At 41.0% G+C, this 16947-nt stretch overlaps 1 protein-coding gene across 1 annotated transcript in view; it reads right to left on the minus strand.

Moving 5' to 3' along the window:
- Positions 1-15535, minus strand: part of DOP1B (DOP1 leucine zipper like protein B) — a 52886-nt gene extending 37351 nt beyond the window's left edge. Inside the window, exons 1-4 of the mRNA XM_054165849.1 lie at positions 15184-15535; positions 12102-12276; positions 2817-2998; positions 2543-2713 (exon numbers count right to left, since the gene is read on the minus strand). Of these exons, the coding sequence (XP_054021824.1) occupies positions 2543-2713; positions 2817-2998; positions 12102-12239 (491 nt within the window). The 5' untranslated portion in view covers positions 12240-12276; positions 15184-15535. The remainder of the gene's footprint in view (positions 1-2542; positions 2714-2816; positions 2999-12101; positions 12277-15183) is intronic.
- Between the last annotated feature and the right edge of the window lie 1412 nt (positions 15536-16947).

The raw sequence follows: 16947 nt of genomic DNA on the forward strand, positions 1-16947 counted from the left end.
ATTTGACTACAACATAGTAATTAAAATGTCACATGAGGAATGTAGAAGTAAGAAAAGAGGAAGAAGTGTCCAGCAGAGAAGAGGGACACTCCACCCCCAAGAACCTGATGTTCTTTTTCACTTCTTTATAAAGTAGCTCTTGAGCCCTATTTTCTTTTCCATTTCTGTGTGTGTCTGTGTGTAAACTCTGATGTATGTGAGTGTTTAAGAAGGAAATAGTTTCTAGAGTGAAGCATGGCCTGAACTAGTACTTTTGACACTTTCAGGAAAAGCAGGGGATATATTAGTGTTAGTCCTTGATGGTGAAGATTTGAAAACATTCAGTGGAAAGTCTGTCAAGAAGTTGAATTTTAAACAGACCTAACACACCTGCCAGTAAGACACCTTGGTCTCTGTTTCATGCTCCAATGAAACAGAGAAATGCATCTTTACAATGAAAGAAAAAACTTTCTTGCACTATTTTATATTTCACAAAATGGCATTAAATCAATTTTATCATAAATCTTTCACAGTGAAATACACAGTCAGTTCCTGTCTGTGATCCTGTTTGCTCAAGGCACAGAGGTAAACAGTGCCATCAAGAAAGAATAGGGGAAAGGGTATAAAACCAGAAGTCAGATCTTGGAAGTTGATCAGCAGTTCCCATTAACTCACTACTTCAAATTTAGTCAGTTTCAGGACAAGTTCACTGTCACTAACAAGTTCCCAGATACACAGGGGATTTAGTTCCAAAGGATCTCCTTTCTCCCCCATGCCCCTAGCAACTAGCTCTGTAGGAAAGAGAAAACTATACATCATCTGACACAAAAGCATATACTAAATTTTTTGTTTCTACAGCAGATGAGTAAGAGGTGTATACATGGATCTGGTATTCTAAAACTGGCAACTGAATGCTGCTTGCCAGATTTGGAATACATGCAAGCTACTTTTAGTTGTTCCAGCAACTAATATGAGCCTTCAATTTAATACCTGTTTTTAAAAAAAGGGATTAGACACAGCAGTATTTTGCTTTCCAACTGCAATCAGCACAGCCTGGCGCATCTCACTTTGGTCTTTGTGTGGGTTTTGTTTGTTTTCTTTTTTATGAAATGTATACACAAAGGCAGAGACAGTAACTGACATAGCCAGACTGGTAATACAAAAGGAAATGAGCTGCTAATGCAACATTTACTGACTCTTTAAGCAAAGAAACATTTGGATGAACCCTATGGTGCTGGAGGTTTTTTTAACACCTTAAAAAACAATTCTGGTAACTCAACCAAAACCACTACACAAATGGGTGCCGAGCTGTTCTTCTCAGCACACTTCCTGACCCTGGTTTTGTTGCCATTACTACCAGGGCACCTATGTAAGGAGTCAAGTTTGTCTTCCTCTAATTGCCTCAGCATTGTTTGCCTTCCCGAGGAGTTTTCACACCATCGTCCCAGGGGGATTCCTGCTTATCTGCAAGACTACAAACTCTGTGCTGATAACCAACAGATGCTGAGGCTCACTGTGACAAGTTTCTGTGGGCCTCCTGATGCACAGGAGTCCAAAACAACACATCCTCATGTTTGCCTTCTCAAGGTGTTTTCACATCATTATTCCAGGAAGATCCTACTTATCTACAAGACCGCAAGCTCTGTGACAATAGCAGCTGATAACCAGACAAAGTCACAAGTTCCACTCTCAAGAGTGTTACTGTGAGGCCAGGACTGGCACATGTAACTAACTGTGGGACCAGTGCTGATGCCAGTCAAACATGCCATAACCACGGCAACTGAATAGGGCAGTGTGACTACATATGGGATTGGAAAAGCAATAAATCCCTGGAGGTGACAGGGAAAGTTTGAAGCTTCCCCACTGATCAAGACCTTCAGGATCAGCAATACATCACCTGGATCCACAGTGGTAAATATCTTTGCTTTTGCTACCCCTTACTTTTTCTTCCCCCTTTTCTATATTTCTAACTTTTCCTTCTTCACACGTAAACAAAATAAAATTCAAGGTTTTTTTCCCAAACTAGCTACTTGTATCCTTCTTGGTTTCACTCAAGGGATCCATGAAAGAACCATCCCTTCTGCAAAAGCAACCTAGGGGTGGGAGAGAAACGTTTTTCCAAAGCAGATTTTACAAGAGTTGCCTCTTGCCTGTGTTACCTGAGGGTAAATAACTGATACAGAAAGACTGGAAAGAATTCAGCTCCTCTCTTGTGTTGCAACACTTAAATAGAATTTATTGACAGAGCAGTGGTTTGGGGAATCAGGTTAATTATTAAGGCATTTGGTGGAGTTTTAAGAAATAGATTTTATTAATGTCTCTCAGCACATCTATTTTTAACCCTCCCTTTCCTCTTCTCTTCAATTCTCCTCCTAAGATGAAAATAGAAGGGGGAAGTTATTCTACTTCAAACCTATTTATTGCATTTTTCAGGGACTCAGTATTCTTGCAGCCTTAGAAGCTCCTTATAAAGCCTTCTATAGAGAGCTGACAGAAATTTCTTGAGAATTCCCTAGGAAAGTGAAACACTGCATACTGCTTTCAAATTAATATGCATTGTCACCTGTCATAAATTTCGGATCCTTCTTCCAATCCAGGCAGCAGTCCAGTTACAAAGGCTTGAAGACCAGGCAGGAGGGACTTTTGGAGAGGAAGGAAGTATTTTTCATACAAACCAAGGAGAACAGGCCTCACTGACATTGCTCCATTTGCCAGCAAAGGAAACAAACCAGAGCTGTATTAAAAAAAGAATAAATAAAACAAAATAAAGATAAGAAAAAAATTACTGAATTAAAACAGACTGTGAAATGCATAAGCCTTTAAAGAAAAAAGTTTACCTGTATAAAAATAAATCCTTGGCAAGCCATTTTGTCCCAATGATTTTAAAGATTATTTCATAGGTTTCTAGTGCCTTTAAATGCACTCCACTAGGTAGTGCTGGGTGCAAACACTGAGATAATCTTTTGCTGATGATCAACCGTCTTGGCAATAGAGAATACTTCAGGTTACTCTGAAGAGCCTGTGAAAGAAAGGAGATAAGAATAAATAGCTGGAATACAAAAGATGACATATATGGCGACTGCATGCCAAAGAATGAGAAGAACTAAATGTATTCAGGACTTTCTCCTGTATTCTCTCATAAATGCATTTTGTTACACTGAAACAGTGGAATACCACATCTGAATTTTCATATGGAATCAGTCACGAACAATCTAGAAAAGTCTGGTTTTACTTTGCTTAGAGGCTGCAAACAGAAGTCAAAGAACAGGGTAGGAACAGCATACCCTTATGCTGTCTCCAGTGGAGTTGGGTAAGTGACAAGAAGAACATCTCAGCTTTTAAGGACAGGGAACTTATAAGTTATTAAAAAATATGTAAGAATTGAATAACTACCTTTTTGTGCAGGTTTTCAGTTCATGCACAGCTGAAATATAAACAAATAGCCTTCCAAGCAAAAAAGTCACAATAATAACATCTTAGAATTTATCTGTAATTCTATGTGGCTGCTTTCAGTAACCTTTATTAAGTATACTCACTGTATTGACATATCAATAGGAGGAGGCTTGATAGGGTGCTTGGTTGCATGGTTTAATTGATTAGGTGATGCTGGATAATAGGTTGGACGTGATGATCTTGAAGGTTTCTTCCAACCTGGTCTATTCTATTCTATTCTATTCTATTCTATTCTATCCATTAAAAGATCCCCAAGTCAGGAAATAAAGTCATTAGTACTGCAGAGGGGCCAGCTCTTTGAAATAAACTGTATCACCTTTCTTTGGAAAGACTACGCTTTTCCTTGAGCAAGGCATACATTTTAGCAGGGTAATTATCTCTGTCTCCTCAATTCAGAGAGAGTTACAGAAACAAGTTGCAAGTAAATGGCACTTTAGCCTTTGATTGCTGTCTGCAAAAGCACACAGATGTTTCACCACAGTTTAACACTTGTTTTCAGGATGAGGCAAATTCTTGACTCTCCCAAAGGTTAAGTCATGTTCTTATCCTACATAATTGTTTTAATTGGAGGTTGTTCTATCTTAAGTGAAAAGGGGTTTTGAAAAAGCAGCATATGAGTGAACCAACCTTTCCTTGATTATTTCCAAGAAAAAAGCAAACCAGTTCAGCAGTGATCACAGCATTCACTTGAATGCTGAATACTCACAACAGCAGCAGTAAGAGGAAGAGATAAAACCCATCATCTTTCAAAGGTGTGTGAAACTTATCATGTAAGACTGCAGTTGGTGGGTGCGACTATTACTGCATTATTTCTTCCATTTGCTGCCTTGCCTAAACTGAGACCAGCTGTTAGTAAAATTGAGAATTTGAAACAACAGTGACTCCATTCTTAAATACACACAGTACTGATACAATTCAGAGCCAATTAATTGCTTTCCTTCCCTCCCCCACTTTAGAACATGTGATCTGCATTTTAACAGCTACTAAAAACTAGAATGCAAGAATCCAGCAGTGTTTCACAAATTAAAGCAGGTTATATTTGTGAAGTTACCTTTTATATCTTTTGTATTTAAGACATTTATGAGTAATATTTATTTCAATATTAAAGAGTGAAACCCTTAATGCATGCAGTAATTTTGAAGATTGCTTGAAAGCTGGACTTTGAAACATTCTATTTATATTGGCTGATATGTATTTGCCCACACCTTCTGTATATATAAAAGGTGGCAATTACAACAAAAATAATGCCAGTGGTTAGTATTTTCCCCTCAAACTTAAGATTGAACAACCACCATTTTAATAATCTATCAACTAAAATGTAAATATCAACTAGGTAGAAAATGAGAACATTCACTCTTTCTCACACACAGAAATAAAGCCATTTTATTTCATTTCCTAAAGAAGTATAGTAAATCTCTCCTAGCAAATAAGCAAATAAGAACTCTCCTTCCCCAAACACACAGGATAGCTAATGAAAACATTTAGTCAGAAAAGGAAAAAGTAGTACAGGTGCCTTAGGATTTGAATAGTGGATATTCAGGGATAACTCAGTGTTAAGTATTTCTCCTAGGTAGTTCTGAAACCTTCATATGTCCACATTCCAACAGGTGAGCCTAACTCAGAACAAAGCTACACTCATGTATGTGTGCCAACCATGCTGCTTCACCTAAATAATTAGAGGACATCTCTGTACAAGAAGCAAAATGTGAAAACATTTATTATGTTCCTCATACAAAACCTGAGAGTTTCTGCCCATCACATTAGAATGATTTAGAGATGAAAGTCTCTCCTCAACAGTATGTAATGTTTTTTCCCCAACTTGGGTTGAAGAAATACACAGTTGGACATGAGCTACAATTCTCCCCAAAAATGGATGTTCTTGGTTAACAGTTGTTTCTGATCTTCCGGTAGATGCAAAGCATTTTAAATCACACTGCAATATATTACAAGACTGTGTATGGATCGAGAGCCATTCCAGCAGAGAGGTGGGCTGGCTGCTACTTTGCTGAAAGGTTTAGATTCTTAACAGCTTCCCTAGAACTGCAGGGCTCAAAGACTTTTAAAAAGGTTGAAAGACATTAATTGGCAGATGGATCTAAAACTGTTCATTGAAATAAGAATGACATGATATTACACATATTTCTAAATGCTAATTAGCCTCTGTGAGTCAAAAGACAAAGCTAAGAAGATTGATTTTTAAATATCCTCAGCTCCCACAATTGAAAAAGAGTCAACTATCTGATATCTAGGACAGCTGAAAAGGCATCATAATTTCAGCTGTTACAGGTAGTTGAATGTTTTGGTAGCAAGCCTAGTATCACTGGCATTGTATGCACATGAAGATCCCATCTCATTGCTTCCACATTCAGAATCCAACACTAACAGCTGCAGGTGGACAACTCTGCTCACAGGTTTCAACTTCTGTTATGCACCCATGTGTTTGATTGTTGTGAGCTTAAACTTATTGTCTTTAGTTACATATGGGCTGAAGCCCATTCATGATCTACTTTCCCTCCTTGTCTCCAGCTATTTTCCACATGAACAGTTGTGGTGGCAGAAGAGGTAAATGTCACTAGAATTCCTAGGAAGGGTTGGCTTGAGAAGCCTGAACTGCCAGCAAGCGTGCCACACCTAATATATCACACCAGAGTCTACTTTCCACAGATCACTGAGAAAGCAACAATCCCAGAAAACCAAGAAGTATTTCACTTACCACTGGCTTTTAAAACAAAGACCTTAATCAGTAAGTCAGGAAAAAATGAGACATGCGAAGTAATGGCTTGTGTTCACATGCAGTGTGTCCAGTGTTCAACTTTTTAGAGGTTCTTTTTCTTTATGACTGACTAAAAACATTATAGACACTAAACATTTTCTAATGCATTTGCATGCTCAGTTTCTTTGAACGTGGGCTACAAAGGGAAAGCTATCTGTCTTTGCAGCAATGTATACATTTGCCTGAAAACAAAACAAACACACACACAGAGACATGTTCACATTTCCACAGTTACCGGTTTCAGTCATTCTGCAGTGCTTTGTAGCACCAGTAGAGGTTGTTTAGATCACTTTGCCCAGACATAAAAAAAACTCCAAGCAAACATTTTTATGCACATACCTAGAATTACAGAAAAATGCAGCACATAGATCAATTGATAAGATTATCCTCAACTGGGAGATATTATACTCTCGTTTCAGACCACAATGGTTGGAAGGTGAGAGGGAGGAGAGCCCAATACATTTTCCAAATGATTTAAAAAAATGCTAAACAGAGCTCCAGCTTCCATAAAAATAGCAGCATGAAGTTCAAAGAGCTTTCTTCACTCGGTTGTGAACAAAGTGTAACCAAGGAGCTGGAGTTATATTCGAAAAAGGGGGAAAAGAAAATGTATCAAGTATCCCTAGCTCTGTACATTGCATTTGTGCATCGGGTGTGGTGAGGTTCCATAAAGCAATTAGGAGGCAGAGCTTCCCTTCTTCTCAAAGAGATAAGGCTTGCAGTGAACAGAAGGCAAATGGTGCTTGTGTTTGTAATTTGGCCAGCAGCTGTTCTAAAGCCATGGCAGTTGGAGTTCTCATATGAACCCATTAAATCCATATTTGAAAAGAATCCTTTTCTTCTTTTCCCCTCAAGAACATTATTGTAACATTAAGAGTTGCTGCTGAAACAAGTAATAGTTACGCAGCTGCAGTGATTTTTACTCTCTTTCCCCTTTCCCTTCAAATAGATCAAGTGTTTGGCTAAAATCATATTCACCTTCACATTTTTGAAGCAAGAAAAGCCCTCAGAAACAAAAAGTAATTTATTTATTTTCTATTGAAAGCCAAATTTCAAAACCAAACCAAACCCCCAAACCTCTGAAACTATAGGCTAAAAATCATTATTGTAAGAGCTTATAGTCTGTGTATTTACAGACTTGTGTTATGTCTAAGGATAAAAAGCAGTTTGAAAGCGCTCTTTCAGAGCAAACATTGCTATCATTACTGAGCAAGTTAACTATGATGTAAACATAAAACTAATCCCTCCAGAAAAAGAAAATTCAGGAGTTATAATATTTTGTTCTCATAGTGAACAGTAACTATACATTCACATCTTTCTCAGAAAAGACAGACTGCTTGCCACCCAGGCTCAGTGGCAACAGTCACTAGTAAAACTTCAGTGCAAGTTGCATACCACTGATATCCAAACACTGCTGAAAAATTGCTGATGGAGATAGTTCTGCCAATATGCATGGCAAAATCCTGTCCATTATTTCTGTCAAACAGATGCAAGATAGGTGTTGGTTTTTTATTGGTAGGTTTGTTGGTTTTCTAGTTTGGGGTTTTTGTTGGCATTTCTTTTAAATACATACAGATTAAATGAAGAAGCAGGGGAGTATCTCTTGCCAAAACTCCAGTAAGGCTGTGTGCTTCTCTGTGAATCAGTAAATTTTAGAGACTGTTTTGGAAAACCTCCTTTCACAGTTTCCCTACAAAAGCAGGCTGTGCAATTCAATATTTACTACTGCTCTGTTCTTTGTTTTGTAAACTGTGTCACTCATCTATATTGTTTGCCTGCATCCAAAGTTAACACTTCTAGAAAATATATGCCTATAGTCTAGATTAAAAAAAAATAAATCCTATGAACTTGGGTTTTCCTAACTTTGTAATATTTACACATAGAATATGAGTGAGTTGCAAGGCAAAACTGAAGCCTCTCTTTGAAACGTTAACATCCATTTCTCTGTCTGCTTAATCCACCTGTTTGCCTCTATTTGTATGCTTCTATGATGTTTCTCTTTTGTTATGATGATGCATAACAGCTACACTACACACTTTAAAACTCAAAAATCTTTCCCTTACAAACTCAGGGTGCAGCATATGTTAGTAAATTGTGCCAACTCTAGCTTTTGTTAGAAAATGCAGTTTCCTTCCATCCTTTGCTCATGCTCACACTTGGTACCTGCAATTCTGTTCGGAACACCTCAGAGGAGATTCATCTTACTTAACCACAGAAGCCTAGGTCAGCTAAAAACATGGACAATACTGTAGTAACTTACCTTAGGCTCTCTATAAAACTGGTGAGGAACATATGCAATTTTAGGACAGCATTCATTTGACCTACTTTAAATAGCAAGAGATGAGTCACAGCAACAATGAAAAATAAAGCCCCTTATTTCTCTCCTTGCCTAAAAGTGATTCAAGGTGAAGCTACCCTCGTCACAGTCATCTGAAGTTAGATAAGGCTCATCTCCCTTAAGCAACAAAAAATAATCTTTCTAGATCTACAAACTGACCCATTTGGGTGACCATTCAGACTGAAGACAACTGGTTTCTTTGATGCTTTCCTGGTTCTATAAGTCACTGGGAAACATCAGCTAGAAGCATAGAAACAACAGAGACACTGTGAAAAATAACCTTCATTTTAACATCGGTTGCTAAGTAGTAACAGAAAGAAGTAGCAGAACTGTCTTTTCACCAGAACTGCAGCAAGAGCTCCATGATAACTTGTTGCAGTCAGGGCCAAAGGGACCTGGACAGCAACCTCCAATCGTTTTTATTTGTTCTTAAATAGGAAGACCCTGTGCTGCTTTCTCCAGACTTTAAATTAAAAGGATAACGCCACGCAGCTTCTACAGAAATAAGGGTCTGTGCCTGTGTTAACTTGTGGGACTCCTGCCAACAGGAGAGAAAGCCTCAGAAAATACTACACCTATATAAATAATAGGACACACAGTTAAAGTCAACAATACAAAGATACTTCAGTAGCATAAGTATAAACTAGATCTTCCATGCTGCTCTTGAAGTATGAAAAGTACTTCTGGAACTCCTCAACTTACTCAGCCTCTCCCCTTCTCATAATTTTCACATTTGCTTAATAAGAGGCAATAATGAACACCAGATATTGATGTCCAGGTTCCTGACCATAACCATGTACAGTGTTTAAAACATTTTTATCATTGAGATGCTGTTGATCTCCTCCCTCCTACCCATTCTCTTGCTGCTCATCCATTCACCTCAAAAAGAAGAAATTATGTGAGGAACACCGTCCTCTCCCCCTAATGCTAACAGAACTCAACAACAATATTTAGATTTTAGGATGTAAGAGACCAAGTAATCACGGGAGTTAAGAGAATAGTTATTGGTATCTTATTTCACAGTCCTCTGTTTGACAGCACATTCTCTTGGCATCCTTACCTTCAGATAACAGACAGAAGCTGATGAACACTGGAGATGATTTGCTCTACTAATTCTTAAGCTCCTAAAATGATTAAGTCCGTAAAACACCACAGCAGATGGACTGATGTAGCAACTAAAAGCTTTTTTCCTTAGTTTCTACCATGCTGCTACAGAGCAAGAGTTTCAGGTAGGTGTTAATCACTGCACTGTGTTCATGTAGGTCAAACAAAACGATCTACCTCTTGCCACAGATAAGAAATATGTCAGTTGAATTATTTCTTCTTTTCCCTTTTGAGAGAAGCATTTGGAAGGCCCCTGGCCCTCTTTATTGAATCAGGATGAAACAGTGAAGGCAGGGTAACATCCACCTTCTCTCCTCTGGAGAGAACATGGCTGCCTTTTAAAAACACTCAATTTGAAAAACATTGTCCACGTTTTCAAGAAGAGTAAGGAGGAAGACCCTGTTAATTACAGGCCTGTCAGTCACACTTCAGCACCTGGTAAAATTATGGAGAGCTATGGAGCTATTTTGTGAGTTACTCAAAAACATTTGAGAGATAATGTAGACACTTGTTATAGCCAGCATGAGTTCACAAGAGGAAGGTCCTACTTAATGGACTTAACTCACTTTTATGAAAAGGTCACCCTTCTAGTCAACCAAGGGAAGCCAACAGATGTGGGATCTTTTTTGTTTTAGCAAAGCTTTTGATACTGTCCATTACAGGATCTTCCTGGATCAACTGTCCAGCACACAGCTAGACAAGTGCATAATCTGCTGGCTGAGCAACTGGCTGACGGGTTGGCCTCAAAGCGTTATAGTAGCTGGCACTCTATCAGGATGGCAGCCGGTCATCAGAGGGCTTCAGAGGGGCTCAATTTTAGGGCCAGCACTCTTTATAAAATAAAAGATCTGGACACAGGATTTGAGTGTACATCCTGTCAGCTTGCTAAAGATACTAACCTAGGAGGAGCTGTGGACTCTGTAGGGAGCAAAGAGGCCTTCCAGAGAGACTTGGGTAGACCAGAGAGCAGGGCAATCACCAATCACATGAAATTAAGCAAGAGTGAGTGCCAGATTCTTCATCTGTGATGGGATAACCCTGGGGGATACCAGCTAGAGAGCAGCAAGGGGTTTGGCTCAATGGCAAGTTGCATATGGGTCAGCAGTATGCCCTGGCACTCAAAAGGGCCAACTGTGTCCCGGGGTGCATCAAGAACAGCACAGTTGGCTGGTCGGGAGAGGCAATTGTACCACCATACGCTGCACTGGTGCGACCCCACCTTGAGTACTGTGTACAGTTTTAGGTGCCTTAATGTAAGAAGGATATCAAACTATTACAGTGTATCCAGAGGAGGCTGACCAAGATGGTAAAAAGCCTGAAAGGCAAGACTTAAAAGTAGCAGCTGAGGTAATTTTGTTGGAGAAGAGAAGGCTGAAGGATGCCCTCCATTGCAGTCTACAACTTCCTCAAGGAGGGCAGCAGAATTATCTCTCTTTGGTGACTATTGGTAGGACTCAAGGAAATGGCATGAAGCTGTATCAGAGAAAGTTCAGACTGGACATTAGGAAAAGGTGCCTCACTGAGAGGGTGGTGGGTCACTGCCATGGTCTCCTCAGAGAAGATGTCAGAGCAGCAAGCCCGTCAGAATTCAAGGAACATCTGGATGATGCTTTCAGTTATATGGTTCAGTTTTAGGTAGTCCTGTGAAGAGCATGGAAATGGACTTGATGATTCTATGGGTCTCTTCAACTTGAGATATTCTATAATTCTGTAATAGTATGGATTCTCCTCCCCCTTGAAAACTCTGTAGAATTAAGATTTAGCAAGAACAGCAAAGGCACGTGAGGCGGCTATCAGATAACAACAGATGTTTCCTTACGAACTCTGTAGGAGTTGCCTCCTCCTATCTCTGTTTCCTTAATGACTGTAACTACTTTTGCCCCGCCACACTCAGGAAGAACTTACGTTAGAAGAGACTAAATGGGACACAAACACCACACGCTTTGTTTCTCAGACAGGAGGACAAGGTGTTTTCCCACAGAAGTCTTCTTTCTTCCTATATTTGGCCATTACTTTCCATGATCATACAAAAGCAGCAAATCAATTGCTTCCTCAAATACATGGGAAGGGCATGGTCAAGTAAAAGTGATCTTTATATGTATATATATATATGTGTGTGTGTGTATATATATATATACACACACACACTATATATACTTTTTAAAGCTGCTCTAGAATGAATAACCAGCATCTTGAGGGTTTCTTGGATGCAAAGACTAAATTAACTTAACTATATAAAGGCAACAAATACCACTTGAAGGAAAACTTGTTGGTTTTACCAGAATTTCTCACACTTACATAAAAGATACTGACTTAGCTGCTTCCGTTACCCTTCCTTTATGAGCTATTTGTCTCAAGTGAATTTTCATTTTTTCTAAGCACTGTAAACTACAGAAAAGTTAGTAAAAATGCAAAGATTTAAAAGAAAAAAACAATATTCCTGTGACACTTTACCTTATTGAGCTTGCCAAGAGAAGATATAAGATCCGCCCATTCACTTGATGACTCAAAGTTTCGTAAAGCTTTCTCAATCGCTGAAGAATAATTTCTGTATCTGTAATCACCAAGTAACTCCTGCTCTTCTGGATCCATCCTCAGTTCTCATAGCAAGGTGAAATTTCCTGGTAAGCTAAAACATGCACGCATTTACAAAAAGATAACCTGCGCTGGAGTTCAGGCAAACTAAACTACTAGAAGATAACAATAAAAATGCAGAAGCAATGATGGATCACAACAAATAGGTCATCTGATCCAGTTTCAACACACAAAGTTAAAAATAGCTGAACAGGCGTGACTCCAGCTCCCCAGTGTCTGTTTTAAAAGCCTTGTAGTCACATTTCCCTATTTATAAAACATGCACGTGGATCTCTCACACAATAACAAAGGGAATGAATACAAAGTCTCACTATAAACAGCCAAACCGCTGACAAAGAGCTAGGGAAAAGTACATAGTTTTTGTAACTTATCATCTGTGAAGTGTTTTGAAAGGTTACCTGTAGCAGTGGAATGTGAAACATTTCATACCAAAATACAACTTCCCAGAAGAATCCCATTAAAGAGCCTCTTAGCCCTCAGCAGAAGGAGCTCTCAAAACTTTGCGTCTCAATTTGTCAGCAGATGCTGAAGTGCAAGGATAAGGTGTGGTGTCTAAGTGTCAATGCATGGATTCTAATCTTCCTTTATTTCACAAAAAAAGTATCCATACTTTTTTCACAGAGGAAAAAGAAGTTACCCAAACTTGGTTCTCTCATATTCTGCAATACATTTAGATTAAAACCCCAAAAGGCACCTGTTTTAGAGTAATAGGAAACAAGTGTGCTTGGATTTTGCATACTGAAAAGTCACACCTTCACTCCTATGCTAGTTTTCCCGTCAGCTAATGACAGCTATGACACTAGTTTTTCTGTCAGCTAACATAAAACTATTCTTCTTATATACCAATATTGTTCTACAGAGACGCTTAGGTTTAGGAAAGCCAAGTTTAGGTCAGTCTATACCACATAACTGATACCAAAAGGAAAGTACAGCCCTGTCATAAAACATTTTATAGTGTTTCTGAAAGATATCTGCATTTAGTTTACTACTGTTAAGACATAAAAATAAATCTAACTAGTCCTGTGTCCTGTATATTCTTTTAAAGCTGCTCAGCTCTTACAGCACAAAAATACCCCCGAACAATAGCCACCAATTGTGTATCTCCTGTTAACTTTATAATCAACAGTAACTACTTCAAATTAAGGATTTTTTGGTAGCAAAGTCTCAGAAGCAGAAAAATGCTGGAAGCACCCATAAAAAGAGAAAGGATTTTAAGCACAGGTTTAAGCCAGCTTTGCACTCCCCTCCTAGGATTCAGCCATTGCCAATACAACTACCCTAGGTCATCCAACCCAGATACACCTCTGGGGGGGGGGTGGGAAGGAAAAAGAAAAAAGTATTCTTACACAGTGTCATCAGGGCCATGTCTGATCAGTTGGTTTTGCTTGTTTTGCTACAGTAAAAGTTTAATTTTCTGTTTTCACCAGGATGTATGCAGTGGTTCTTAAAGCTGACAATTAAAGAAGAAAAAAAATCCCACTGCCTTGCAGGGTACAGCTATCCATGCTCCAACAAGGATTTAGCAAAATGTCAACCCTCCCAAAGAAACTGACAAAGTTTAAAAACCACAATATACTGCAGCAAAAATTATGAGCAACCTGATATAAACACTGCCCCAAAACAAGAGGGAAAGAAATTTTCCCTCATCTCAAGTGCCTTAATCATTGGACCACTGGATTGTATTTATACTCCCTGGAACAAAGCATGAGATAGGAAGTATCCTAGCAGCATTCTGCCAAGTCAAAGAGTGCTGCCACATTCATAAATAAGAGATGTGTCCAGAATTGGACAGCTGTTTTGCTGACAGAACAAATCAAATGTCTTCATTTGTAAAAGCAATATACCTGCATGAACCCACTTAGAGAACAGGAATCAATCAAATTACCAACAGCACTTTTAATAGTCTATTAAAAAATCATGTCTTAAAGCATTCTCATAGCATTAAAATCTGGTCTATTTAAGTAAAATTAGGTTCCAAGGGTAAAACAGAACTTACTACTCAAGAAAAAAATCAAAACCAAACACAACACAAAACTTCAAATGTGGGGAAAAAATTGTCTTACTCAAATTTTAAGACACTTCTTTGGACTTTGCTGTGAAAAGACAGGGGAGTAGTGTGTTCTCACCCTGAAAAGCAGTGATGGATCTACTATGCATTAATGTTCGTGTATGCACGTTGTTAAATGTCAGCAAGGTTGGAAAAAATCCAATAATCTAAACATGGCAAACAGATCGTGTTTGTAGTTATATACAAAGGCAGGAAGATTAAACCGAAACAAAACAAAACAAAAGCCACTTGCCAGTAACCTTCAGGGACGTCTTCCAAATCTCGGGTCACAAAATTCCTTAGTAAATGGCGACGTTAACAGCTACTCGTCAACTTTCATCGTCGTCTTAAGGCAGGTTGTCGAGGTGGACACTTTGCTACTGATCCCAACGGATCAGACGCTGCCTCCCTAGGATTTGGTGCCTCTGCAGGCAACCTCCCCGCCCCGCTCCCCGCCGTCGGTTATTGATGGCTCCAGAGCCTGTCCGCGGCTTGGCAGGCCCCCGGCAGAGGCACGCAGCCCTGCGCCAGGTCTAGCCACAGTGGGACGGGAGCCCCTCTCACGGCTCACCGCCCTGCGGGGCCGGGCTGGGGGGTCCGCCAGCACCACCCCCCTCCCCGGCTGATACACAGCGCCGCGGCGAAGCTTCAGCTTCACCTGCCAAGTAGGGACGGCCGTGGCCGCGCGGCTGCGGCAGCGGCGGGGACAGGGAGGGCTCTCCCGTCTGCGGCGAGCGCCGCTGTTCCAAGGCAGTGCTACCGACGGCCCTCGCCGCATGGTGGTCCCAGGTGGGCCACCTCCATGTACCGGCACGTTTGCCACCTGCCCCTCCCCAAACATCCGACGGCTCTCCTGTCGAGCCAGCCGCGCTCTCTTCCTCGCCACACCCTTACCTGCGAAGGGCCCCGCAGACCTCCCGGGTCGGCAGCGGCGACGGCGACGTGTCCCAGCCTGGTGCGGACCGAGGGGGACAGCACCCCGCAGTCTCTATGGCAACGAGAGGGAGCCAAAAACCCGCACCCCTCCCGCTCCGCCAGGGCCACACCGCAGTCGGCAGCTGGGGCGATACCACTGAAGACAGCGCGGGGAGAAGAAAGCCCGCAAAGTGGTGTCGGAGAGCTCCAGAAGTCCTCGCCAGTGGCGGCCGCGCTCGGCTTTACTCGCCGCCGAGCCGCGACGGACCTGTCACTGTCGGTGAGCACCACAGCCCGCAGCGGGTCCGCCACGACCCCCTCGCGAAGAAATGGCGCAGCCCCGTGGCGTCGACGGGGAGGCGATCGCCCCCTGGCGGCACGGCCCGAAGAGCGCCGCCGGTAGAGGCGGACCGGGACGGCCGTCTCCACGCTCTCCGCCGCTGGCGGCCCGCAGCCCCGGGCCGTTCTCCGCCGGCCACCAGGCTGCCCGGGAATCGTCGGAAGAGCCCTTTGCCGGCTGGTCTCGCCCGTGCTCCTCCCTTCGCTTTACGCATCAGCTTCGGCTGGTCTGGAAACAAGGCGGCGGCTGCGCAGAGCGGCAACCTCCCATTTCCCCAGCAAAGGGAAGCAAAACAAAAACATGTCGGCAAAGACACGTTTGCCAGTTTTGCCTCTGTTCCAGATGGTTTTAGCACGAAGCACTTCCGACAGATTTTGTGGACATGGCTTTCACGGGTATTCGGTTGGTTGTCACTTTTCAAGTTCAATATAAAAAGCCCTCTGTTCATTACAAAAGGTTTGAAGGAAGTTCGTGTGCAAGATCTTTAGTATTCTTACAGAAGAAAACAACCCCAAACAGCTATCAAAATACCCACAGAAATAAAATACACGATCACAGAATCATACAGTATCAGGTTGGAAGGGACCTCAAGGATCATATGGTCCAACCTTTCTTGACAAAAGCACCGTCTAGATAAGATGGCCCAGCACCCTGTCCAGCTGAATCTTAAAGAGTGTTCAATGTCTGATTGTTTTTGTGAAAAGTTTTCCTCGTGTGTGTAATTGGAAACTCCTCGGGAGCAATTTGTATCCATTACCCCACTTCTTTTCCATTTCCTTTTCCTTCTTCTAAAAAGGGAGTCTCTGTAATCAGCCTTACTGGAATATTGTACCAGACAAAGATTCTGTGCTTTGGAAGCATTCTGTAACTTCAGCTTTCAACTTTTTTCCCCTTTCATTCTTCTTTTTTTTTTTTTTAAATTTATTTTTTAACATGCAGGCAGAATATGATCCTGGTGGTTTGAACTCACTGCAAAACATCAAGGAAAAACCACCTGTTCAGTTACTGAAGATGAGAGAATAGAAACTGTTAAGGTTTCAATGGATACTGTTTCAGCAACGATCTCCAGTAACTTTTATGTTAAAGCACATGTTCTTGACACCACCTGCCTGTCCTCTTCCTATCTAGATTTTAGCAATACAATTTGGTATGTTGGTCTTCTAGCAAATAAATGTTATGGGTACTGGCAGCTAGTGAGACTGCATGCACGAGCAGAAGAGAAGCAATATGGGAAAGATAGGAAGGCTTCAACACACGTGCTTGCATTCCCCAGCTGTGTACATCTTCGAAAGCTGGACCAGGTGCCACGTAGCACGGTGGGCCTAGCTCCAGCATTTGTTACCTCACTATAAAGTCTGAGCAGTTGCTTACAAGCTTTCATGCAGCTTATTTCATCCATGTCA

The sequence above is a fragment of the Dryobates pubescens genome, chromosome 12, assembly GCF_014839835.1.
Source record: "Dryobates pubescens isolate bDryPub1 chromosome 12, bDryPub1.pri, whole genome shotgun sequence".
NCBI lineage: Eukaryota > Metazoa > Chordata > Aves > Piciformes > Picidae > Dryobates > Dryobates pubescens.